We start from the raw sequence: 27,890 nt of genomic DNA on the forward strand, positions 1-27,890 counted from the left end.
AGTTGTCACATTCTTTTAATACAGTACAGACGATGCAGAGCAGAGATGAGCGCCCATACACTGATTATTTCATACTGTTTTATTCACCTTATAGCCGATCAAATACTGTTTAACAGGAAAGAAATGCCTGGGCCTCCTCTGTACATAATACCAGGGAGCGAAAGGTCGGTTTCATATTGTGCAGATGATTTGTTGATAGCACCGGATCTGTATCATATCTGAGAAGAGTTAAGACAAGGACCCGACCTCAGGAAGCTATCGAGGACCCGTTGCTCTTCGGCAGCTTGGCATTATTGGGTGCTGGGTAATAGCGCTGGTCGAGGCGGGCCTCTGCTACAGGAGGGGGTCCGAACAGGAACGTGTGCTTGTTGCCGCCGCCACCGCTATTGTCTTTGTGGCCGAGCCTGGGTGGTGGAGCTGAGGCGGGTGGGGGGCCCCTGGAGGTCTGGTGGTTGGTGGAGGTAGGAGGGGGCGCCGCTCTGGGAGCCGCTCTGGGCGCCGCCATGCTCGGAGGCCGCGATGCCGGGAAGAGGAAGGTGCCGTTGTTGGTGTTTTGGTTCAGGTTGGTGTCGGCCCGCCGGGGCTCGGCCAGCTTGGTGGGCGGGCTTGGATCCGTGCTGGTGGACACCTGTGCGAGCTTGTCTTTGAGCTGCTGCACTTCCCGAGCCAGCAGCTCCACAGGGTGGGGGTGGTTAGCTGAGATGGGGTGGGAGAACGCCTGAGGACGGAAGGGAACATGGTTGAGTACTCTCACACTTAACTTCAGTGGTCATCAACGTAACTTCTTCTCATCGCTCCCACCAGAGGGGTTTTTAAATGATCACTTCAAGTTCAGACAAAAATGCCTTTTCGATCCCATCATCTGTCATATTGTGCACCCATTAAACAGTAAATTATTTATTTCTAAATATTTATTCTATCAAAATCAAATGATTTTTACTCCCTGTAAAATAAAATATGAGGTGTGTCTACCAGACGACAACGTTAGGTTCTAAGAAGTAAAGCCAATGTAGTATGATAAACTGCTTAAACCTGCATTATTTCTAAAGGCCATCAGGGGGCGACTCCTCCAGATGTAAAAACAAGTCAGAGTCTGTGAGAAAATGACTCTACTTCTCTTTATTCATGAAACCTCAACCTGTAGTTGCAAATCTTCTTCAATACAGCATGATGTTCATTTTTGGCGGCTAAAATTGTCTTAGCTCGCATTTGGTTGTACAGCATGGAATGTTCTTTTTTGCTCTGAGGCTGAGCAATGGCTGTGGATATGTTTTTTTGTTCCACCCTCTTGTGTCTGGGTGCAAAAAACAAAGGAAGGTAGGGGATTTGGAAACTAATGAAAGATGAACTAACATCAAAATTGAGTATCACCAAGCATTTTCGTTAAATGTGCAATGTTTGGATTTGGCGTCGTTTAGTGGTAAAGCGCATCCAGTGTTTCAACCCCGTAGGAGAACTACGCCGGCCGTTGTGAAAACCCAAGAAGCTAAGCCGGAAAAACAACATTTAGGTTTTTGTTGTCGACACAGTTAGGGAGGTGTACAGTATTTTTTAGGATGTTTGTCAGTGTTCTGGTTGCGCTAAAATGCATCACACGTGAGTTTTGTTTGGAGTCGTGTCAAGATGTTGCTACAACTGTGACACGGCAAGGAAACTGCTGCCAACAGCTGCATTAAACCAGACTTAGACTGGCTGCTGCTCCAGTTCTCTGGGTAATAAAACTAACTGGTGTTTGCTTTGGAGTTGAGCTGTGCAGAGGTTCCCAAGCACAGTGATTTCTGAATGAATAGATCTTATGTCAACGCTGCTAAGAGAAAAAGACAGAAAAGGGTTTTTGTTGGCCTGCGGGGGTGAGGGAGGGGCACACTTTAATGGTGTGTGAAATTGAAGGGGAAACACTTAAATTACACCGAAGAACAAAATTTACTCTAATCTCTCTGCACCGTTAACCTGAGTTAGACGTTTGAGCCGTTTGATAGGTGGAACTTGGTCCTCTGCAGCTCCCATTAAACAGACGACTGCATCCACCCACTCGGCCCTCGACTATTCTTGACATCACCGCAGGGACACGGATCAGCGCTGCTGCAGACATCACAAAGGCTGCACCGCCTCCATGTCGGGAGTTCCCCGATCAACAGCTCAAACTAATCTGCACTTCAAAGAGACTCGAACAAGAAGCCATGATGTGAGAAGATGTAACGCAGCAGATATGTGGAGCCTCACGGAGGTTTTGTGGGCCAAATTTAAATAAATAAACGATGTGGACGACGTCGCCCACTTGACACTAAATCCTGCAATATTTAAATTAGACAGCCAGTGATTAGTGCCGCCTATCTGATGCATGTTTTAAAATATATATTTGGCTTTAAATGCATGCTTAAAATAATCATTATAATGCAAATACTAAATGCCAAGTTACCCTGATTTTGTTTCTGGTGATTTAGAAATAAATAGTTGAGTGGTTCTCTAATGAGAGTGTCTAAAGGAAACAATGGAGTTCTGTGAGACTGATGCATTAGTTACAGCAGGCTGTGGCACAGAACCAAAAGAATCAGTAAACACATGTTTTGTTGAGAATCTGAAGTGTATGTCACTTCACTTTCATTCTTATTGAAGTATTCCAAACCACCTATGGGAAAAATCTATCTTACCTGTGCATGGAGCGCCCCCCGGAGGTAGCACTCCTTCCACAGGCCCATGCAGGGCCCCATGAGGAGAGGCAGTAAGGGCTCATAGGGGTCAAGCGGTCCTTGGGGTCCAGCGGTGGAAGTGAGGCCTTGGGGAAACTCAGCCAGGGCCCAGGCTTTCAGCAGCCTCTCCAGGCCGGGCACGTTCTCCGAGGACGCCGCCCTCCGGTGGCTCTTCTTGTAAACGCCTGAACTGCCGCCGCGCCAAGGAAGCAGGTTAGCAGGACAGGAGAAGATGCCTCGAGAGAGGAGGAAGACGGAGCCGGGGATGGTGTCAGCCAGCTGGCGGGAGGAAAAGCTACCGTGAGTCAAGATTTTAGGTCACAGACACCTGCTTAAGTATTTTAATATAAGAAGTTCCACTCGCAGTAACAAGCTAATATTGTGTGACGTAGGTCTCAACCATGTGCCATGAGGTGTAAAGGGAATTTACTGCAGTGTCCTGTAGCTATGTATTTAAAGATAATAGTAACCTAACATGTCTGATCTGCAGTCCTCTTACCAGAAAAGAGCAATACATCTCAGAAATGAGCCGATGCTCAATTTGAAAGGCATCATGGTCACCCTGTTCCCAAGGAGTCATTTTGGGGTAGATGCATATTTTATGGCTACCACAAGATGGTGCAGTGGCCCGTTGAAAATATTATCTCAGCTCAGTAAAGTTGTGTTCACACTACAGGACTTTCATAATCGTCAGATCGCCGCACTGTTCACACGACGCAAGGAGTCTAGGTCAGGAGTCTACACATGAGTGACTGGTGACCGTGAGTCACGCACTTCCAGATATTTCACCACGAGGAAATGAGAAGCTCTGTCTCTCCAAACTACCGCCGGTCACAAAAACCAGAGCGAGAACTGAACCAGGCATACTTGTGCTTGTTGATGTTGTTTTTGTTGGCACACATTTTCACGGAAAGACTTGTTTTTGTTTTTACATGACTTTAATATCTATGCTATATTAGACTTTTACTAATATAATATTTCTAGCTTCTTTGTTACAAATACAGTAAAGTTTCTACATTACAGGTGACAAGTTTCCCCTTAATACAACCTGATTTAAGGTCTTTAATATTAACTTTTATTCATCACTGAAGAGTGTTTGTTTTCCACCAATCCTTTAGTAAGCATCCAAACTGACATCTGCCTTTGCATAAAACTGTTTAGATACAAACCAAACTGATAAGTTTTAAGTCAAAAGCTACAAGGAAATGAAAATCCCAACATGAGATGCTCTCTGGAGTCTGCAGTTAAATCTAAAGACCCCACCATAGCCACTAGAGGGTGTGTTGCATCAAGAAGGAGTCACCTACCCTGTGTGTGTCTGGGTTGGTGTTGAGGTTGCCATTGAGCAGTGGTTGGAGAGGAGGGATTGGGGGGACGGGTTGGGTGAAGCGGTCTCGTCTGTGCTTGCTGTACTGCAGGGACCAGTCCCACACCGAGGGCAGAGGTGGGTCAGAGGGATCTGAGGAAGACTCCACATCTCTCCAGCCATTGACTGGTGTGTAGGACTGCCCGAGGTTCTGGGTAGAGAGGGATATACATTTTGAAAGTGTTTTTTTTTTTTTTTCAATGCAACGTTGTGCACACGTGTTCTCATAGATTATATGGGTAATAGGGATTTGTCTAGGGTCTTTTGCCATGAAAAACAAAACATGGAAATTAAGTATCACATAAATCCTGACATATCTCTAGTGTCTGCAGCAAACTATATTGTAAGGACTTTAAAATAAATATAGTGTCACTCCCTAAGCCTCCTTTATAATGATGACACAATAGAGTTGCCAAAATACTAAAGCCCCTCTCAGGTGTCCAGTACCTGGGAGCGTTTGCATCTCTCACGCTGGCAGTTGGCCAAGAAGCTGGAGAAGAGTGGCAGGTGGATGCTGTCATGCAGGGCCAACAGGAAGTCATCTGTCAGCTGGAAGCGAGAGGGATACTGGGAGAAGAGCTGCCAAACACAGTCCAGGAAGAGAAGGAAGACTGGAGCCTGCAGGGACCAAGAGACAGCAGAGAGGAGCGAAGTCAGCAGGCAAGTTAACTTTATTTATTTCTCTTTAGCACGTATACTTCCAAATCTCCACAGTTAAACTTGTGATTGTCACTCTCACCTCTTCCTTGTCGTTGTCACGGTGGTAGTTGATGCGGCTGTAGAAGCGGTGGCCGGCCATCACCCACTCCTTCTGTACCAGGCTCTGGAAACCGTGCTGGGTCCGACAGTGAGGGTCGCACATCACCTGCACCAGGCTGGACACCACACAGGCCATGTCCCGGTCGTCCGCCTCTGTAACGTATAAACCCATGCTGAAAGGCCTTCAACTTCTATGCTGTTACCTGTTGTTTTTACATGAACAGACAGGAGAACAGCAACATTGTTGTTTCATTATTATGAATGCATTTCTATATCTTAGTAATGATCATTTTAGCATTTAGGTGAAGTGTTGGATTCCTCCTGCATTACTAAAATACCTGTGGCTTTATTAGTTTAAGACTTCTCTTGGAAAAAGGTGAAGAGTAAGTTTGATATAATTCATGGATATCTACCTGAACTGTGTGTTGAGCTAAAGCGTTTAACGTTTTTTAGAGCACCACGACAGAAAAACAACCCTTTAATTTACAAACACCCTTTAATTCTACTCTGAATCTTTTTCAGGCCTATTCAGTTCAACAAAAGGGAGAGGGAGCAAAAAGGCAAAGCAAATGTCAATTGGACAGACTTGCAGATAAAAGTGATGACAATGAATACAAAGACCAAAAACCCAGTGCCATGCAAAACAAGAGCAAGAGGAAAAGGCATGTGGAGAGACCAAGTTTTCTTGGGCTTGTGCGGTGAGTCATTTCTGCAGAGGGATATTTACGGCTGACCCAGCCAGAGTCAGCTCTGCTGCATGAAGGAGACTTGAAGCACTACTTGATATATGAACCTAAACAGGCCTCATGAAGACCGGCCTGATGTTGGGTCGCTTACAGCTGCGGAGTGGCAGAGAAAGCCCGCAGCTGTAAGCAGTAAACATCCTCAGCTGAAAACGGCCATTGTTTGAGTAAGCAGTGTCGTGTCTGTCTCTCTGGGTGTTTATGAATTCCCCACAGGAAGCCAGACCAGATGATCAGAAATCAACAACATCCTACTGTCTGGGAAATGAGTCATCAAATAGAATCTACTGCAACATATTATCTCTTTAAAAACACCCTCCTTTTTCTATTTTTTATGTCCCTCTCCTTTCACTCTGAGGCACTATAAGTACAGCTTGGATGGCAGACAAAATGTCTCAGTAGCCTCAGGATTGACAATGTACAGAGTCAGAACAACAACAACACAATAAACCTGTTGGCAATAACTTGAGGAGGTGAAAGCTGAAGACTTTGCAGACAGGAGCCCCAGGCAGACACTCTGAGCTCAGCCTCACTGCACGATTTGGGTTTACCTGGTCTGACCAGCAGCTTTCCCTGTCACCTGATCCAACTCACTGCCAATTGGAGATCAGTTGACACCTCTACTCCACAACAAACAATAGCCAGCGTCATCTTTATCTCGACACACTGTGAGAGGTGACCCTCTTGTTCTAAGGCGGACACTCCAACAAAGCAAGAGTCAGATGGGGCTTGAGAGTAACCGTGGCAGCATACGTATGGGTTTATATTGAAGTATGTATTGTGTATGTATAAAAGTATGGAAAGCTATGTGAAAACGGAGTCATATTCCATGTATGTGTAAACACACATGGCCATTAAAGCTGATTCAGATTCTGAAGAAGTATGTTCTTGATCGGTCGCGTATGGGAACCTCTTCGTCTTTCGCATTCTGCTGCAGAAAACTGCTCAATATTTTGAGCGCTCATTTATGGCTGCAAGCTTAAGTAACTCTTGTGATTGTGGTGAAAACAACTTGTACTGCCTGCTTTATGACGCTATTGACTGCATGCTGACTCCTCACTCACTAGCTAATGGGCTTTTCACACAGAATGCAGCAAACCCATTATTTCCAACAGCTTGCGCGACACCACAGCAGCTTTTCCTCAGCGCCGATTCAGGGCAGACCACAACCCGAGTGCATCTTTGAACCCCAGGCCCTACTCTGTGGCAAGATATGTATTGTGCTCACTATAAGTGTTTTGGATGCTGTGTTTGGCTATCAGCTAACAACAGTTACAGACGTAAAACATCTGTTAGCCAAATGTGGGCTGTATTCTTTCAATCCCACAGTACAGCGACACATACTGTGTGCATCTTTATAGTCATAAGTAGTTATAAAACTATTTGCTTTATGTTAAAAATACAAATGTTATATTAACATAATGTACGAAGGTCTTAAGATTAATTTATATCTTTAATAATATATTATTATTATTATTATTAATTTCCAGCCTGGTGACACAAAGGGCCTATTGACGGTGTGCATGTAGGCTCAGTAGAGTGTGCTTGTCGCTGGTATATCGCTACTTCAGGACAAGCCTTAATGTGGGAATAATGAGAGGGAGACGCCGTGAATAATGAATGGATTGAATAATATGAGCCGACGCCTGGGTCACGTGACTCACCTTGCAGTGCCACAGTCAGGTGACCGCCACGGAGCAGGCAGGCAACCTCTGAAGCCTTCCTCAGACAGGCCCTGGGGGACAGAGAGCCACGTGGATTATATCTTACCAGATTCCTCTCATTATGTTTACAAACGCAGCAATCACATCACAAATATGTCAAAAATACTGTAATAACTGAGGAATATAAACAACACTAATGTTATAATCTAGTATTCAAGTTTCCCTATAATTGTGAGGGTGAAGCCAATTACAATAATTATTTCTACATTCACAAATTAGTAAATAAATACATGCTACACTGAATCTTTCCCAGTAATAACAAGGTAATGAACATTGGAGAAACGTTCTTGGGTTTCCTTATCAAGGATGATGCACTTAACCAACGTACAGTAAATTGATCCCAAGTGAACAGAAAGCTGAAATCTTTGGATGCTGCATTTAAATATGGTACTTATAAAATTGTATTCCAGGTATTCCAGACTGGCCAATCAGAGCCGTTACCTGGTGTAGTCCAGCCAGTGGGTGCTTTCCAGGGTAGATAGCCATTTGTCGTCAGGCACTGACACAGATGTGGAGATATCTGTAAGCAAAACAGTTCATGTTCAGACATTATGCATCGCAACAAATGCACCGAAGCCTTAAAAGGGCTCAGTAAGGATGATCTCTGCAGTCCAGCTGATTTGATGGTTAGAACAAATAAATAACAGCAGACACAACACAAGATATAGTGTGCATTTATAAATAAAGATGTATTATTACTAAAAGCTTTGATTAAAACATGTCTTGGGTTTCTTTTCAAAATGCTGAAAGCTCATTTAGCAAATAGGGTCATGAACTTGACAATTTAATGTATAAAGCTTTTGCCTGTTTTTTTGCCTAAGTTTTACCCAAAGATCCAACTTCAACTATTGTCAATTGAACAATCTGACACTGATTGGGGTCAACTCACATTAAAATGAGTACTTTTTAATACAGCCGTTGCTGACTGAGAACAGAATGTGTTATTCAAAACATAAAACAACTATTTCACAACAAATGAAAAGCTACTTCCTCAAAATAAATCATCCACATCTAAATTGGGACCCTGAATGGAAAATAAACATCAGACAGAGACGCCTTTAATTCAATCCGCAAAGTCTAATTTCATATTTAGCTGTTGTGAAGACTCAAAGCTCACTTTCAGTGAGCCGACCAAATACATCACAACAGTCGTCTGAGCTGTGACGCACTTACGCACAAAAGACAAAACACTGAGCAGACAAATGTGTGAACCGTGATAATCGATGACCTTTACACATTGTCCGTGTGCAAAAGAGAGTGTGTGTGTGAGTGCGTGTGACAGCTCAGCGTTTCAGTTCCAGGGCCAGTAGTTTGTAGACGGCTATGAGGTTTGTCATCTATCTGTTTACTCAACTGTGGAATGTTCTATGTGTGCCTACATGACAAAAACAAAACAAAAAAGGCCATGTCACAAAGCCTGTTGTGAGCTGCTTGTGCTGGAGTTTCAGACCCAAAACAACTCTACAAAAGAGTGATGTCGTTATAGATTCTTAAATGTAGAAAAGAAAGCAGGCATTTTGTGGAAAATATAGAGAGCCTCAGTGGTTTGGATGACAAAGTGGCTTAAATGTGGAATATGTAATTTTCTGCTGTTAGGGGGCCCCAAGGAGCCACTGCGAGACGACATGATTAAAAAGCCAATTTATGACAAATTACGGATTTCTCAAAGTTATTGGAAACATTTGGGATAATGTGACACAATTCAACCAAATATAGAACATGGGTCTAGTTGTCTTTAGGCATATTTTATCTTTACGTGAATAAAAGGATGCTTTATTTGTCACAATTCAGTAGGTGCAAGAGGTTTTCTTTTATGCTGGGCGTAAATACATATTTGCTCAGGTGTTATGTGCGTTTCATCCCCACCTCCCAGACTGAGGGCGCGCAGGCGGCCGTGAGCCAGCTGGATATCTGCAGGTGAGGGCAGCTCCTCGCCCAGCTCCACCACCACACACAGAGACGACTGGCAACCAAACAGGACCATCTCCAGGTTTCTAGAGAGCACACCCTGCTGTTAACACACTGCCACATCGGCAAACTTTGCAAATAGGTTGTCTGCCTTTCGGTGGCTTTTTAGTCACGTCTTTGTGAACACTAGTTTTCAGAAGAAGTTGGTTTAAATGTTACATCTGCTGTAAAAACCTAATGAAAGTTGAGTCTGCTATTCTGACTTAATTCTGAATTATGTTGCTTTTAAACTGGAGTCTCAAGCTCCTTTAACAGCTTGCAGTATTTAGGCTCAGCAAATATGTTTGTGAGGACTATTTCAGTAGTTTTGTTTCCTGTATTCACATAACTAACAATCACAACACTGCATCTTCTCTACAGGATGATTTAAAATAAACAGACTGCTAATTGCTTGTTTCCAGCTGTAACTTTAAGGCGTGACATCAAACCTGTTATTAGTTTCCTGTTCTACTGCTTTGTCTTGTGAGAGTTAGTCTACAGTCAAGACTACAGCTAAACCTTCTTTGAACACATCCACATGTTAATCCTAAAGCTGACACACATACACAATAACAAACACACCTGATGTCGTCCTTCTCGTGGTAGATGTTGTTCTGGAAGCTGGCCATTCGCAGTAGATCACTGCCTCGAGGGTGTCGCCAACACCAGCGCTACAACACAAAACACCATTTCCCCCTCTTTAATAACACGTTCCACATTGTTAAAACTCCCTCAAAGGCAATCGGTTGTAATTTCTCTCACAGGAATGTTATTAAAAAAGGAAGATGTATTTAAAGATGGCTGCATCTTTATTTAGCAATATTTAATATGCACTAGGGAAGGACAAATTGTGAAAATCAGCACCTCCTTACAGCACGACAATGTCAAGTCAAACATGTAATGTTGTTTGTATTTAAGGCTCCAGTTGAGAGACTTTGTTTGTTTGAATTTGTATAAACAAATGTGGTTTATTCTATGGCAGCACAGTTGGTTTACAGTTCGAATATTAAAGGAGTATCGTCCCTGAAGCATCATAAACATGTTTTGAAAGCAGCTCTACCGTCAATTACATTTATTTAGTGTCTTGGTTTTGGAGTTACAAATACAGTATTTACACATACAGTCAAGGACCGAATAATAAGAAAAATATGTGTAAAATATACAAATGAAATACAATTTTTTTTTAAAAAATAAAATGGCTGTTAACATATGAATTAAAATCAAGTTTAAATGATTTTCCTTAATATTAAGTGTGCGTACGTAAACTAGTTATGAGTAATTTCAACAAACGATATCATGACATCCATCCATCAATCACTCTGCATCTTTGCGACGAGGGACGTGTGAGTGGAGCTGGAGTCCTCTGTCGCTCATATCGCACTGCATTGTAAGCACGCCCCCTTTGCAGCCGTCCAATCAAATGGAAGATATTTTATTTAATACCCTCTTGTGACTGTACGCCGCTTAAATATTTCACTGAGGATTAGTCACAGTAGAGAAGCTAAAGTGCTCTAAATTCAGTTTCACTGGGTCTTTAATGAACCAATCTTTTACAAATGGTGGTGCGTGAAGTGGCAGATAAATCAGAACATTTTGCAACACTAAGTGCACTCACAGGGATGCGTCCTTCATTGAAGTGGGCGAAGCTTTTCTTCAGCTCAGTGTCCAAGACCTTCTGTGGAACCACGATGGATCTCGGCAGGCTGACAGGAAACAGAAAGAATGCACTGTTTTGAATGGATGAGATTTTTATGTATTCAAAGCGCCACCGGTTTGACCTTTCAGAACACATCAATGGGGCAGACCGAGTGGTTGATAGAAGTTTAGACTCGACTGTGCCTCATATCTGGGAAATGGATATTCCATATTGTACCACGTTAAAACATGGCTTTAAAAACCCAAGAATTGTTGATTACTATTCACCTCAAATGAGATTTTACCTGGTGGACATCTCGAAGCGGTCGTTGACTGAGCTGACTCTCCAGCCAGTGGCCCCGCATCGCTCCAGCTCTTGCTCCCAGTCCGAGGCAGACTCAAACCAGTTCATGTGGGTGTTTCGCCGACGGTTGCTTAGAAACTGCTTCATTTCTGCGAGAAAAAAAAGTAACATCTCAATAATACACGATATCTTATGTCGGAGAGCAAATATTGTTTTCATACTGATAACACACTCAGTGACATGACCAGGTACAGTGTGTGACAATATTGTGACTTTTTGTTTATAATTTAAACAAACACAACAACTGCAATTGAGTCTTTTGGAGAATCACAATGTTAAAGTCACGTCGTCAACGCACTGACCACACACTGGACACACTTGACCCCTGAGGCAGAGTTTAACTGTAGGTCATCTTGCGACTTGTTTTATAGGGGGGGCCCTGCATTATTTATCCAACCGCTGACAGTCTACCACAGCCTGGTCAGCCTGCCGTGGCTTTAACATAGCATAATATATTGTACAGCCAGGCTCATATTACTGTATATGGTTGTGGTGAACAGCCAGTGGCTTAGTTACAATTGGGCATAATCATTTTTGTTTTATTAAAAAGAGGTAAAGTATGTTACATTTGCTGACACTGTGTTGGATTCCCTCCCTGATAGCACAGTATTTCGTTTATTTACTGTGGTTTAACCTTTCATAAATTGAGGCTTTCAATCTCCGTCAAAATCCGCCCATGAAAATGTTTTGTGACTTGCTTTCAAACCAGTCAGAGATTTCCTCACATCTGGGCATGGTTTCAAAGAGAACATTTTTAATCATAATGGCCGAGAGTTTGTTTATAATTTTGCCAACCGAGAGGATGTGAGCTTTTTATTCTGTCATTCTGGTCTGCACAGATATGATTATGTTCCCTGTTTAACGTTTGTAGACGTAGACAGAAACCAAAATAGATCAAACGGAGTGGAAGTCTTGTGTGAAGGCCAAGCAGTATTTCTTGGGTACATTCTGTTCCTGGATCGAGAGCGAGTGAAAATCAAAGTGAGAACAGACTTGATGGAAGGCTCATCAGGAGAAAACACACAAACCTTTAGAAAGCAAGTGCAGTGCATGACTGACACGTTCATGCTGTGTATTTGAGTCATGTGGACATTTCTCACTTTTACGGAGCTGTTATTTCTATGAATAATCATCACAGTGAAATATGCACAGAAAAGAATGATTGACAGATTTACTGATAAATACTTCATAGATCATTTCCGTGTCATACACATCCAAACAGACAGACACACTATGGAGCCGGAAACATTATTTAATTCAACACGTATTTCTGCATTATACTCTACAGACTATTTGCTCGAGGTTAGTATGTTAAGATTGTTGTGAATAGGTTCACACATGCAGATTTATACACTATTTAGACTGAATCACCTATCATCATTTATATTGTCTAGTATAACCAAACCAAATGATGGAAAACCTCAAAAATATGTGAGCTATATTGAAGCTCCCTCTCTTTGTCCTTGATGACTCACCATAGCTGCAGGATGATAGACAGACTGATGAGCTATTGTATCGGGTCCAGGGAGGGAATATGTCTGGCTCTATATGAGCTGTATACGAGGGTTAGTGCATTAATCTACTCACCTACACTCCCCAGGGCAGCGTTCTGGAAAGATAAAACGGACCCTGGTTTAAGAGGCTGGTAGGTCTTGGCGATGGTGTAGGTTATCTGAGGAGGGAAACCACAGTAAGCCCATCAACATGACAAAAGGTCATCATCTTTCAAGATCAATGCCGCGCAGAGTCTGATCAGCGGTGTATGGCACCGATCAGCTTCTCCACGCAGAAGTCTTTAGACTCTGAAATGACTGGAGAACAGAATGACAGTAACCAGAGCCTTGAATCTAAGCCAACACATACACACAGCCCCCTGAAAGATGCAGGCTCATGCAAATACACACACATCTCTAGGAGAATAATTTTGAAAGCGCATATAAAAAAAAGGCATAAAATAGGGCATACTGAAACACACAGAGAATTAACTTGATTTAAAAAGAACAAGGAAAAAAACCTGCATTCAATAACAAAAAACTATAAAGAGTTGTTCTAAAGGCTGGAAAAGAACATCTGTGGTTGTCTGCAATTTCCTGTTTTTGGACTGGACACACAAGAGTTCAGTCTTTTGTAGCTTTTAGGAACTAAAATGAGAAGATCAAATTCCTTAAATCAGAGGATGAACACACACCTCAATGACTTGTGCGTCAGGAGTGAGGCGGTCGAACAGGAAGCAGATGACTCGCAGGTCTTTGCAGTAAAGCACCAGCTCCTCCGGAGTGAACTTCAGTGAGGAGTTTGGGGTCACTAGTTTGGTCCTGTTTGGTCCCACTGCAACACAGGAGGCGGGCTTATTCAACATTAGACAGAAAATTGGGGCAAGAACCAGAAAACACCTGAAGTACGCGTGATGTATAGTATGTGGACTATACTGAAAATAACTTTGCAAAGGAGCCAAAAAACCCACACATTATTTAAATATCAAATTTTGCATAATTACATTTTATGAATAATGGAGAGAGAACTTTCCTTATTACTTGTAATACGAATCCATAGTTACGGCTATCATGCAAGTTTATAAACCTTAAATTTTATATGAATTTAAATTCCATTTTTGATAATATTTTATGGTTAGCATGTTTTCTTACATTCAGTAAACACCTCTCTCGTACTTTGAATTGTCACGGTGTTGGAAAGTCTAAAAATCATAATTTTCATCCAAACTAATTTAATGATAATCATAACCACTCTGTTTGGAAGTTTTATCAAAACCGTTTTAACTGACTATGAAAGATGACAGTGTCGTCTTATCTTCATTATAAGTAACATAAGTATGGAAAAATAAAATCTGATCGTTGTTAGCTGTAGTATTTATGTCATCACAGCAGAAGGCATGCTATACAGTTTACTAGTCTTTGATTGGACACAACGATCTCCAGTCATTGCAATATATCCTCTGCAGTCTTTCTGGTCAGCAGTTCAAATGTGGACATAGATTAAGGTTTTACTTACCAACCACAACCTTCTCTATGGACGCCAAAGCCACATCATAATCTCCTAAAAGTACTGGATCTGCATTGTCCTGCAACATGATGGGTATTTAAATACAAATATATACATGTACTCCAAAAAAAATATACTTTCATGTTTTTCACAATGAATCATTCTTTCAAACAGACAATAACAACAAGTTATTACAGCATGATAAAGTATGAGTATTTAATCCGCAAAGATGCTAAGAAGGACTCACGTCAGGTTTGGGACTGTCCTGCGGCACAAAGGCCACTCTGAAGTGGGTACAGAAGAGGGTCCCAGACACCCAACCCCTTCCTTCCCTGGCAGTCAACTTCTTCCTCACCATAATGGCTCGCTGAAGCACACACTCGCCTAGTGGGGGACAAAAGGGAGGTGGAATGCAGCGGTTACAGGATGGAGCTTCTGGGTATTGCAGTTTTCTACATGTCAGATGAAATTACATAACCGAGTGTGCTGAGGTGGGGGCTCTTCAGAGGATACATAACAGGAAGTGAAACAGAGAAACAAACAGCAGCATGAAAAGTTCACTGAGGGAGCTACTGGGAGTGGGTGTAACGAATATCTTCAAACAGAAAGGTCAAGCTGTTTATTGTTGCAAGTCCACAGGTCACAGAGGAGGAACCGGGAGGAGCAGGAAGGACAACAACAGAAAAGCTGTCTTACAGATGCCAGAGACTCTGTTCTAAGTGATATTACACTCATCTGTTTGCTGATAAACGCTTGAAACCTGACAAGTTTTATTGGTGAAACACCAAATCTAAGTTATAATTCACAGAGGTATAGCAGAGATCTCCCAAAGACGTTTCAATGGCCATTTTAACACACAGGAAGTTGTTGTAGATATAAAATCAAGTAATATTTGAAAACTGCACGAGAAATGAAATTCAGAGGATGATTTGCAAAACATTTTTAATAATTGGGTAACCATTGTTTAAGGAAAGGCCAATGAGGGTTTATGACTGAGAAGATGAATATGGTCTACTGAATAGGCTTTAGATGAAAGTTTAAATCTGTAAAATAAATATATAGATTTTGAGAAATGTTATCTGGTAATAGTAATCTGTTGATTGAGACCAAGTGATAAATACACTAGTGGAGAGGAAGGTTGAAGAAGCGTTGAAATTCCAGGACAAAAGCTCCCAAAAACAAAACTTTTCACCCAAAGAATTCTCTGACAAGGAACAGTTTCTCTCACACGCACACACACACACACACACACACACACACAGCAGATTTTAGCTCCTCACAGGAATACAAAGCCTTTGCCAGCTAGACTGTGGGTTTCCATGGCAACAGAGTCCAGGTTCGGGTAGCGATGAGAAAATGGGCTTTGTGTTTGGACAAACACATGGCACGGCAAATATTTTCATATGGGCTCAAAAGAGCATGAAATAGCTGAGGAAAGACTGCTCGTCCATAAAAAACGGAAGAAAACTACAACATTCCTTCCCTGCACATGTGGAAGGAACGAGCTCGGTCCTTCACACTGAACATGACAGATTTGCAGTTGGGCTGCTTAGTTTAAAGCGTAAACAGGAAGAAGACATTTTTACACATGAAACACTTGTTTGTGCTTTGAGAGAAAGAGGGGCCTTTATTTCCAAGAGCATAATTTACTGATTGCACAAGAAGTGTTTAAGGAGTTTTTCGGGTGCGCTCTATGATTATGCCGATTCCCTTTTACCTCCAAAGCAGGCATGGAACCCGAGGCTGGACTTATCAATTAAATCCGACCAAACAACATGATGTCGCGACAGATTTGAGATGCGTAGTATCACAGTGGACACAAGTGAACCCTTGTTGTCTTTCTAAAGGACAATCTGTAGCTTTTCCCGAGGCCATGTTTTAATGTCTCCCCAGGGTGCAACAGAGCTGAAAACATTCCTGTAGCGTGCAGATTTCAGAGCTGGGGGGAGGAAGAGAAAGGCCGGGAGTAGAGGCTCCTGAGCACCCTTTGGTGAGATTTACGATGTTTGTGTGAGCAGGTGATTCAGCCCTAAATGAGTCAGCTGTGAAAAAGTGAATGTGTTTTACAAGACTGTTGTCCTTTAATCAATAAAACATTTTATGTGCTTCCTGGAGAGCTACGGAGAGACTGTAACGATTGCTGTATGAACGCAGTAGCTTCTTTAACCTCTAATCCTTGCAGAAGCAGACGCGAGAAAAAAACAAACATATGTATCCAAGATGAGATGTGAGCTTAATGGACAGACCAATGGCGGACTGCGAGGGAGAAAGGTTTAAATATTTAACCGTTGGATGAAACATTACAAGACCAGAATATTTCAGGGATGTGTTAAAGAAAGTATTTTAAAAGTGTTTGCATTCCTTGTTAGGCAAAAAATAAAGGAAGTTTTTCCACATGAACTTTCAATATTAGTTTCCACTTTAATGTCTTCAGTGGCTTCTGTTGATGTTGCGGCCACTGATGAGGAGAGAGTGACCTGAAGAATCAGCCTGAGAAAATACAGCTGAGAAGGATTTGAACCACACGCTCTCAGTCTCAGTTTTATTTGTTTTCATCCAGATTTGTTCCTCATTTCCAGCAAAGGATGCATGCCGAGCAGAAAAGGTTCCAGGCCCTCCTCGACTCACTGAGAGGACGAGTAAAGACCAGGAATGGGCCATGTTGGGTGGAATCTAGGAATCCAGTTGTTTCAATAAGCTAGTCACTGATGAGGTTATTCACACAAGGAGAAAAATCCCCAGAAGTTGTATGTATTATAGTTTAAACAACAATATAATACACTATGTCTCCAGACATATTGAGTATCAGAAATATAAAAGTCCCACCAAAAAAATAAAAGAGAATTTAATACCCGATTTAAAGATCGAAACCCAAGTATACAAACATCGATGCTCTGGCCTCTTGTCCATCAATCAACGAGGTATAAAGCTGATTGACAGCCTTTTAATCCCACAGTAACATAAGACTGTGGAGAAAGGGGATTGTGAAGTTGCTCTGAAGGGGGTCCTGGACTCTTGGCATTGTGTGTGAATGGACAGTATACCCCCTCCCCCTCTCGCAGCTTTGAAAAGGTACATGATCTACCTATGGCTGCCGGAGCTGTCCTGACCCGTTTGCCCTCCCGCAAGCCGGCTCGGTTTCTGCGGTCCTGTGTCCCGGTGTCACATGAGAACACCGGGGACACCGAGCACTGCCCGTTAACTACTGGGAGAACGGGACAACTTCTGCAAAGATATTTCTGATTTTGAGATTCCCGTAGTTGTTCTCAACTTGTCGGTGGATTGAGCTTGAGACGGCTTGAGCCTTTTAATATATATATATATATATATATATATATATATATATATATATATATATATATATATATATATATATATATATATATATATATATATATATCCGGCCATGCAACAAAAGCACCACTACTGAACCCCCAGAAATCGAAAACAAATGTATGCAGCGTGGACTGATGATCCATCCTTCTGCAGAGTACGTGCATGAAAGAGAAAGAGAGAGTCTACAGGTGCAATGTGAGCCCTTTTTCCTCGGTGGGGTAACACCGACTCGCGACTCCTTTGTGTCTGAAAGTGAACTTGTTCTCACAAATTGTCTCAACACTTACTCCGCAAAACGTGCACTGGGCCAAGGGGATCAATTTCCCTGCCTGAAATCTGAATCGGTTTACATAAGGTGTTCAAAATGAAATCAAACAATACATTTACAGCAGGCTAATTAGCTAGTAAATTTAGCTCCTCGGTGTTAGTGAAAAAAATAAATAAAGAGGGAGAGAGAGTGAAGGGAGGTACGGGGGGAGGGGTAGGATGGTGTTGGAGATGGAGATGAAGTTGAAAGCCGGCAGGGGGATAAGAATATGAGGTAAGGAGAGTCAACATTTCACAGTGGAATGTTAACAGCTAAGAATAGGATCTCCGTGTGTCAAGGATCAGCTGTGTCTGGAAAGTATTGGATGAAAACACACTGCTGAAAAACAAATGAAGCTGACTCTGAATGATAAGAAAGGCTGACATGAATGATTGTGTGTGCTGTTTGTGTATAACTGTTTTTGTGTGAAAGGTATGGAGGCCGATTTACGCCACAGTGATGAAACAATTAAGATCCTGTAATTATAATCTCATATTTATGAGATACCGTCTCAAAAATTCGATGAAGTATCTGTGGTTAAGATAAACATATCGAGACACTGCTGTCAAAATAGCCGAAAATAGCATTGATAATTATCACTATTCTACATGTTAGCTTCCTCTCGTTGGCTGTTACCTACGAAGGTTGTATTGCGAAGTCCAAATTATTCAATGCTATACTGAAATTATGAGATCGTTAAGTCATAATTATAAGATAGTATCTCATAATTATGACTTAACTGTCTCACAATTATGACTTACAGGATCTTAATTAGAAAAAAAAGAATAAAACCATCAAAACAAATATGACGTAAAATTGAACTTATATTCGAAGTTTTTGTGAACAAATTTAAACTGAAAAGGTCATAGGATGATGTGCTGAGACTAAAAACACCATGGAGGCATCTCCCCACCTCGTAATCTCCTGTCGAACACACCCACACACTCCTTTACATCTGCTCTGGCGAAGAGCGCTGTAAGTAACTGCTGATGTTCAGTATTAAAAGATAAACCGGTCTCAGATCCAGGCCCTCTGGTCTGCTGCCATTGTCATAAAAAGCTCCAGCAGGGTGGTGCTGACACAGAAATATGAGCAGGGTTTGGGCTCAGGAAACAACTGAGACTGCAGCATCAAAGATTGTCTGTGGCCCAGCACCAACAAGCAGATTATCACTTGGGTTACGAGGGTCGACCTCTGGTTAAACTATTTGGATCAGCTCTCGACAGCAGACGGAGGAAAGTGGAGTGATTTCAGGGTGATCAGGATCACAGTTGGTGGGGCAACATAACAACAAAATTGACCCTTTGCTAAGCTATGATTGGCTCGTCAGGCTTCAAGGGGCGGGACTTAACAATGTTTCAGTTAGTCCACCCTGGGGGAGTGCAGGATGGTGTGCTCCAAGAACACAGCGAGGCCAACCAGAAAGTGACCACAACTGTCACTCGTTAACACAAAGTGAATAATACAAATGTGAATACACAACACTGACTTGTAATATACATTTGTAGTGGTGTTGCTCGCAAACGGTTAAATTCTGCATTGACTATAAGTCAGTCTTTGTGTTGCAAGCGTCTATTATCTTAAGCTCTGCAACGCCTCACCTTCAGCTGCCGATTATAACTTTATTTTGTTGACATCAGAGCACTTTTCATTTTGCAATAAAGCTACAAGACTCGTTTGATCTTGACCACACGCAGAAAACCCTTTTGTATGTTCAGATTTGCTTTTTATCAGCTGATGTTTCCCATCTCATAAAGGGAAAGCGCCTGCCCTGACATTCCTGGTCCAGGTGTGGCTGTAAGTGCAACACAGAGATTTCAAACCACAGAAAACAATGAATGCAGCAGCAGTTTTCTGTATTTAATCTGGTCCTAGAGCAGCGTGGCAGTTGTCGATTGAAGTTTGTGTTGAGAGGTGTTGTATCATTTCAGAATGTTTATACATTTATTGCGCCTGACTGGCTGCAATGGTCATTTGTCATTATTTAGGAAGTACAATAGTACATTGAAAAGCACAACCCTACCTGGTAGGCAGCGTAGCCCAAAAACATCTCGACTCCGTGCGGCCACGCCACTTTGACTCAGCATCCTCTCCTGTAAGAGAAACAGCAGACATTAGCACGGTTTAATCCTCCTCCAGAGCAATCAATGAGACAAGAGATGCCCTGTGTTTAAAGGAATAGTTTGACATCTCAGGGACTTGCTCGTTTGCTTTCTTGCCATGAGTAAGGATTACTCTTCGTGCAACGCTAAGCTAACTGGCCTGTGGATGGAGCCTCAAATATAACACGCGTGAGTGGAACCGGTCTTCTCATCCGACTCCGGCAAGAAACAAAATATTTCTAACCTATGCCCGCGGACTCTTTTAATTCTTCAATCAATAAGCATCATATGTCATCTCCGGTCTTGTCTATTAGAATTAAAGTTCAAAAGTATGGCTGGTCTCAATGGACTCATTTTCAATTCAGACAAAGAAGAAAAGTCGACCACTCAGTGCTCCACGATTCTTACTTTCCATGTTGCTGATTGTTTTTGCTTTCTATAAGAGTCATGAAGCCTCACGTACTTTTCTACAAGCAAGAATCCAACACTAGCCCTCAGAGCCACAGAGGTTTCTATAATCAGACTGCAGCTCTACAGAACATATGCTTACAATTAACTTCTCTGCGAACCCCCCCTCCTGCTTGCGAAGGCCATTTACATTTATCGACTTCAAATCCCATAATACGCTAAGGCCTGCAACGTGAGAGGACACCGTGATTACACAGGTGGTGATCAAGCCCGCACAGAAATAGAGTCAGGCATCCGTGAAAACTATACGTTGTTGAGCCTCAAAACATCTTCCTCAGCTATTCCATCTGAGTTTTGCCCACGGTAAGAACCATTAATCATCGTTTCAGTTTACGGCACCAGCTCTGTCGCCAAACGTTTCTGCGAGTCAGCATGAACTCTTGAACAACAATGGATCCACTCAGTCGCCAGTGCTACGCTAACAGATGTGTGTTAGCAGCCTGCTCGTGAAGACCAAGTCTGTGGCCCCTCATAAAAAATAAAGTTTAACAATGAGCACCTTTGCCCTTTTAAAAGCTCGTAAAATCACACTTATTCATAGCTGGTGGTTTTCTTTGTGTGAGCATAGATTCTGCAATTGGGGTTAAGGTTAGGTTAGTTATCAAGAAGGTTTTAGTTTTTTATATAATGCAATATGAAGCAAATATTTTAATTCATACACTCTGGTAACGTAACCATACATTTACAACACTTTTCGAAAATGAAAATGTAGGATAGAACACTTTGTAAACTGCTTAAAAAGAAAATAAGCTTCATTGGCCATGTGTGTTTACAAATACATGGAATTTGACTCCAGTGTCACGTAGCTCTCATCGTACATATTCATTCACCCATTCATTAAACTCAGCCAAGATCATGGTAGTATGAAACTGCTTGAATGGACCCACATAATACGAGAAATAATAATCTCACATGGGCGAGTTATAACATGGTTCTATACTGCCAACTTAAATGAAACATCTACAAAGAAATCTACAAGCATTAATCAATAGCATGGCCTGACATACATTTAAAAATCTGGCCATAGTTCCAACCATGTCACTGACCAAATTACAAGGCAGAAAGCTCTTCTAGTAAAAACTGCTGGAGAAAAACAAACCATTTTTGATTATACAGCAGGACACTCACATTTTACAAGACTTAGTTTCTGCTTGCCAAAGCATTGTTCAGTTTTTGCTCTCATCTGGCCCTAAAATGTTTTATGCTTTCCCTCAGTCTCTCCATCAACACCCACTGCAAACCTGCGGCTGAATTCCTTCTCCTCTTTTCAAGAACATTAGAGGCTTATTAAGACTTGTTTTGTTATTTATTTTGAGTCGAGTGTCCTTTCAGGGTCGACAAGACTGGTAGACTTAGGCCTCAGGGTCTTGCGAGGCAAGTGAACTCGCTAGATAACTCTGTGATACACAAGGTGAAGTACTGCTGGCAATGCGCTGCAGACCGGGCCGTGTACATAATGTGATAAGGGATTTACGAGTGCAGCTCCCATCGGTTCAATAGCATAAGATTGATTTGTGACAGAACAGCAGTTGCATTATTTTGTTTCAATTTTATGTGAATTTGCATTCTTCTTCACTTGCAGGTTTTGCACCACAGACGTAAACCGAGCAACCGAGATAAGGAAAATGGAAACAAGATAATATCCAAGCATAATTTTGCTGCAAAGCTGCCTTCATCTGAGAGTCACATATCACTCCAAAAACACATTTGCAGGGCCGTGTTTTGGCTAACATTTTACTTTTGCGTTAATCGTGTCACTTGCATTGCGTCTCTGTCTCTCCCCCTCTCTGCCCCACTTTTGCCCTCCTCTGCTCCTTCCCTTCATCCTCAGGGACAGCAGCCAAGACTTATTGCAGTTTCCATTGCTCATGGCTTCCCCTTGTTACTGCGGCCAGATTTCTGCAATGCACTAAAGTGTACTTGTTCCTGGGTCTGGAACATACTTCTCCCTTCTTATACAACAACAGTGGGGGGGGGGGGGAACAAACGGGACTTTTGGAGGAACACTGGAAGAATAGAATGCCCAAACAATAAAATTCTTATTTTACGTAGAACAATGCAATGAGATAACTAGGAGTTAAGAGAAAAATCTGTCCCAAAGATAATCTGTCAGGGGCGCCAAAAAATGTAGCATTGACATCCTTCCGCTATCTTTTACATCCGCAGTACACCTTTAAGCCACATGAGGAAGCCTGAATGTTTCTATTGTCCTGAAAATTGTAACATACTTTTGACATTGAATCCAATTAAAAAGACAAGCGTATATCGTTTGTTTTACTGATGAAGAAAAAAAACAAAAGCCTGTCAACTCCCATTTATTTTATCTCATCCATTCAATCTTCAACACGTGTATATGTTTTCAATAATGCATACATGAAACAAAGTTGTAATTTGTCAAGTGTAGATTTCTTTAAAATGTGTGGTTGACCCATTTGAGATAAAACACACAGTGGCCGTCCGTTGGTGAGACGAACAATCAGAGTGTCTTTTGAAAGCTTCTCTTGGACTTGTGAAAGACCCTTTTTGCCGCTGCTCGCTGTGCTGAACAGAGTCACAACCCTGTTCCTTTGTATTGAGCTTTTCATTGGCTTGGAAGGAAAATGAGAACATGATGTAGTATTGCTAAAAGTGTCTCTCTTTGAAGCGTTTCCTCTTACTCCATGCAGAACAACATGATATCTCTTTTTTTGTCTACAAGAAACAAATTAGACTGAGAACTTCACCGTGTCTTTCCTTCAATTCCTTGTCTCTCCTCTCAAAGCAGACCTGCAATACTATACTGCTCTTTATATAATATGAAATATATTAATGCACTAAAAGCAAAAGGACAAAAATAACTGCCCTTAATATACTGTATATTCAGCAGTGGAACAACCTATAGTTAGTGTATAATAAATAACTGCATTACAGCAAAAGCTGCATTTTGGACTCAACGTGACAGAAAAGACAAACAGATTCTGAAATATAGAGTGAAATATGAATCAATGTTTCATGAATTGAGAATCCAGAGGATAAATATTTCATGAGAAAATGTCTGCATCTCACTATCGTGGATCTCCAGCTTTTTACCCATTTCTCTGTGGAAGTCTCCTGCATTTAGAACAGCTCTCCTTACTGCAACGTTTTATTCTGGAATCTTCGATGAAAGCCTGGAAACAACGGCATATTTACAGCTGTGTCGACTCGGCATTCTTCTTATCCATTCTTCATTATAACATCAGTCTAGACTTCTCGATGCACAACAAACAGATAACTACTGACTCTTTTAATGGTGTCCCCACTGAATCATTTGCAATTAATTTTCTCACAGCGTGTTATCATTATCCCCTCCTCTTAGGGCTGAATTGTTCAGCTAAACAGATGTTTGTGCAGTTAATGATCACAAGGTCTGCATAGGAAGGGTCAAAGGACATATACAACCAAACACAATAGCATTTTAGTAGTAAAGGTTTGTACCATAGGTACGGCGGTACGTTAGCCTAGAGGCTAACGAGTAAATAGCATGCGATCATGCTCACATTGAAGACGCTTACAGTCCGATGTTTAGCAACGTGATGTTGACCATGTTGAGTGAATGCTAACGTTTTCTTTTCCCGATGAACACAGAGTACAGCTCAACACTAAAAAGTTAGATATGTAAATCAGCATTTATGTAAATGAAAAAAAAAAGAAAAAGAGATTGACCTCTGTAGACAAAATACCCAAATAAAAAGGCCTCGGATGAGGGATCAGGAAATCTTCATGACCAAATTTCAGAATAGTCTATCAGATTGTGGTTGAGACACTTCAATCAAAGCCACACACGTTGACCACATAGTGGCACTAAATGAAAGGTCAGGGGATCGTCAGCCTGCATTCACAAATAACATTTTTTACCAATTCCGGACCACTCCGCGAGTTACTAAAAGGTCACATGTCCTTCAGCCACAAACTGCAGCATGTCCATCAATGATGTGTTTCCTCCTCTTTGGTCTCTGGAGCACACTTGCATCTCTGAACCTCTTTAGAGTTTCATTAACATTCACATCATTGCAAATGTCAGCGCCAGCCGAACGGATGAGGGGAACATCAAATGCAGCAGATTGCGTCCTCGGTGGCTCAACATCATTTTTAGACATGCGTGACAAGCTTTTCGACAGTCGCCTCTGCTCCCGACGGTTCGGTTCCCACAAGTTAGATGATCACAGCCATTACATACACTCGAAAACAAAGGACTTTGGCCCTCTGCCCTTTGGCGAGTGAATCGTGCCTGTGGTTAATTATCACCCCATGCCAGATCGATACACCCTCCAAAAGGGGACCATAAATCTGATCAGCCATTAAGAGGAGCCCATTGTCGTGCTGTGTTTAAGCAGTGGGATCCTCGGCAGCTCAGGGGCTTTCAGTGAATGTTGTGTCTGTGTCCGGTGGGAGCGGGTGTTGGTGACTGTACTGCTTGTGGCCCACTCATATCAGGCTTGGATCTTCAGCTGCTCGGAACAGAGCTCAGATGATCCGTCCTCTGGCATTTTCTTTTTTTGCTTCTGTGGAGCTTTGTGCTGTGTGCCTTTCATGCTGACTGCTTCAAAGCTGGCTGGGAGATGCAGATAGAGTGAACTCCAGGGGATTGGCAGAGCCAAAAATAAGCCTGAATAAGCCTGCTATGATGCAAGCCTCAGCATCCTTATGAAGCAGGACTGCTGTTTTCTTATTCCTTCATATTTTAAGCAAAAATGCCAAATGTTTGCCTCCTTCAAGCTTCTTAAATTGTGAGGATCAACTGCTTTTCTTTGTCTTACGCGACTGTAAACTAGATTTCTTTGGATTTCTGGACTATTGGCCGAACAAACCAAGCAATTTGAAGACGTTTGTGGCTTTAAGGCATTGTGACACACCTATTTTCGTACTGTTCTTGTAAAACAAATAATTGATTCATCAAGAAAGTAATCCACTAAATAAACATGGGTTTAGTTACAGCCCTGTCATAATTCATGCCGTCCAAAAATTACTTAGGTATTAAAAGAAGAGAAGATTCTTCAGTAGATGCAAACTGCTAAAACCATATGGCCCAAATTCAGCCTGATTATTGGATTCAGTTTTCTAAAGCAGTCTTAATGCGTGCTCATGGAAGTGAAACCCACGGGAGTGTGTGGGTGGCCTGTGCATATCATCTACACAGCCTACTACTCTACATTAACATATCCTCGGCTTGGCCACATTCTCATACTACGTGATGATGTCTACTTGTCTCACTCGGAGGTAATCAAATAAAAATAAAAAATAAACGCCTCTTCCTCCAGACTGTCATCTCCATGGCGACAGCCAGATGTTGTGCGCCCCCCCCACCCCCCCACACACACACACACACTCCACATGCAAGCCTCGCCCTGGAGGCAGAGCAAAGAGGCATCTGTTACCGTTTCCCCCCGCGGCTGCTGAAAATAACCAGGGAGTGGACAAAAAAAGCCCGGCAACACAAAGACGGAGCTGATGGCCTGTTCCCAAAGGAGTGAGCACATTCACACTGCGTGTACACACACACACACACACTTACACACACATTGTTTTGTGCTGTCCACCAAACAAGTCCTCTGGACCCTCCATCCTACCAGGTGCTCCAAAAACTGGGGCAGTAACTCCCTGATTACTTGAAATGCAAGGATTCTTTACTTTGAGCATTCCAAAGCAATTCATTACAGCTGTTCGCTGCACGGGAGATAATGGTGACTGCACAGCATCTTAATCCCATATGAGGGAACCCCCCCATGCCACTAGAAATGACAAAAATTAGCCACCCCTTAATTGGTCTTTAAAAGGCAAGCAGCCAAAGAGAGAGACGTTATGTTAGGGTAGTTATGCATCCCCCCAAAACAGGGGGTGTTGGCCAGACAGGAGGGAACAGCAGCCCTTTGCAGCCCAGAACAGGAGACCAAATCTGAAAGAGGCTCACAGAGAGACCCCTGAGGAGGCAATAAACTACCTGAATGTAACATGTACAGCTCTGCATGGTGAATGATGGCGTTTCCTGCTGCATGTGCTCTCGGGGGTCACCTCACACCAGGACTGTTGACATGCACCACTAAGACCAATATTATTGACTGTTGTGAAATAAACATACAGCGAGAACTCAAAGCTCGAATCATGATTTACCTGACTATTACCGACACACTTCACACTAAAGCAGTGACAAATCCCAAGAACAGAGAAGATGGGGGTTAAATTACTATTAAACACAAACCAAACTATACATTTTAAAAGCATAGAAATTAATAAAGGTAAAATAAAAAAACTCCAGTTTTTAATACCTAAAATTAAAGCTCGGTCTATAGTTGTGCGACCGTTTAAAACGGGATAAATGAAATAAATTCTACTACTGTTAAAGTCACTGTATAAAGCTAACAAAATAACGCTAACTAACGCCAGTCACCGTGAGCTAACCTAACCTGGGTTAACTAATTCAACGTTGGGACCTTACCTTGATATCCGGGAGCATTTGTCTCACTTTGAACGTCGTTTTAGATCCCGTCAACATTTTTGACGACAATAATCAACTCGATTAAAAAAAGGAAGACAAAAAACACCCAAAAAATGATGAAAAAAAACCCCACAAGATATTCTAAGATAACTGTCGCTGTGTCAATTGCTCTCCTCTAGTCATTTTATAGCAGAGAGAGAAGAAGAAGAAAAAGAAAACGAGGAGAAGAAGAAGAAGAAGAAGAAGAAGAAGAAGAAGAAGAAGAAGAAGAAGAAAGGGTCCGGTAACGGTTGGTCTGCTTCACCGGCTGCCACCGCCGAGGTGTTCAGGGACAAGCGAACTATTGTCGCTTTGTTTTTCCCATCGCTATCCGCGCTGACAGCATCCGTGTCCCGAGAGCACACCCTCGCCGAAAACCCAACCGCCAGTCACCGGACCGTTAACTCACTGGTGTTAGTTAGTCACCACTGCAGAGACGTGTGCACCGTTACTGCCGTTTTCCAACCCATTGGGCTCTGTTTGTTTATACGTTCGCCATAGTGAAACACAACTGGAGGGGGAGAAAGAGAAGGAGAAAAAAAAACACAGAAGTGCAGCGGTGGAGCTTCTTAAAGGGCCAGTGTATCTGAAAAAAAAAGAAATAACATGTATATGCTCTGGACTAGACAGTCCAACATTTATTATTTTTTTTAAGTGACGGGAGGTACAAAGTGGTCCGTTTCCCCCGCTTTTGCTAAACCCCTTGAACTCACCACCAGTAAGCGATAACATTTTTTTTTACAGTGGGGGAAGAAGTACCACAGTGTTTTATACTAGTTCAACACTAATACTAGTAAGCGTCTTGCATTTTTCCAAATCCAAGCCAGTAGAACTATTGGCTTGGATACATCTCTAAAGAATATATACTGCTAATATCCAGTTTGTGGATACTGTCTGTTTACTGCTTGCTTTTTAATGTTAACTAGGTCATGAACCATATATATATATATATATAT

The 27,890-nt window shown here is 42.1% G+C and overlaps 1 protein-coding gene across 1 annotated transcript; it reads right to left on the reverse strand.

Moving 5' to 3' along the window:
- On the reverse strand, positions 1–27,441 carry mtmr11 (myotubularin related protein 11). Its single transcript, XM_068570411.1, has 17 exons — positions 26,896–27,441; positions 19,895–19,964; positions 14,476–14,612; positions 14,238–14,307; positions 13,417–13,556; positions 12,816–12,900; positions 11,170–11,317; positions 10,845–10,932; positions 9,812–9,900; positions 9,149–9,276; positions 7,724–7,802; positions 7,223–7,293; positions 4,796–4,968; positions 4,504–4,674; positions 3,998–4,207; positions 2,652–2,969; positions 1–718 (listed from the first exon to the last, which is right to left on the reverse strand). Exons 1-17 carry the CDS (start codon positions 26,950–26,952, stop codon positions 248–250), a joined length of 2,505 nt encoding a protein of 834 aa, XP_068426512.1. The 5' UTR covers positions 26,953–27,441; the 3' UTR covers positions 1–247.
- Between the last annotated feature and the right edge of the window lie 449 nt (positions 27,442–27,890).

This window comes from Clinocottus analis, unplaced genomic scaffold, assembly GCF_023055335.1.
Source record: "Clinocottus analis isolate CAN_PGR_092001 unplaced genomic scaffold, fCliAna1.0.p SCAF_9, whole genome shotgun sequence".
NCBI classification, from domain to species: domain Eukaryota; kingdom Metazoa; phylum Chordata; class Actinopteri; order Perciformes; family Cottidae; genus Clinocottus; species Clinocottus analis.

Bases quoted from the DNA above. Each gene is read 5' to 3' on its own strand.
- mtmr11 (XM_068570411.1), bottom strand. From the start codon at position 26,952: ATGTTGACGGGATCTAAAACGACGTTCAAAGTGAGACAAATGCTCCCG. The intron at 14,613-19,894 runs GTAGGGTTGTGC...GTCCCCCACTAG, and splicing joins TGGGCTACGCTGCCTACCAG to GCGAGTGTGTGCTTCAGCGA. The intron at 7,803-9,148 runs GTGGGGATGAAA...TTTTGCTTACAG, and splicing joins GCGCGCCCTCAGTCTGGGAG to ATATCTCCACATCTGTGTCA.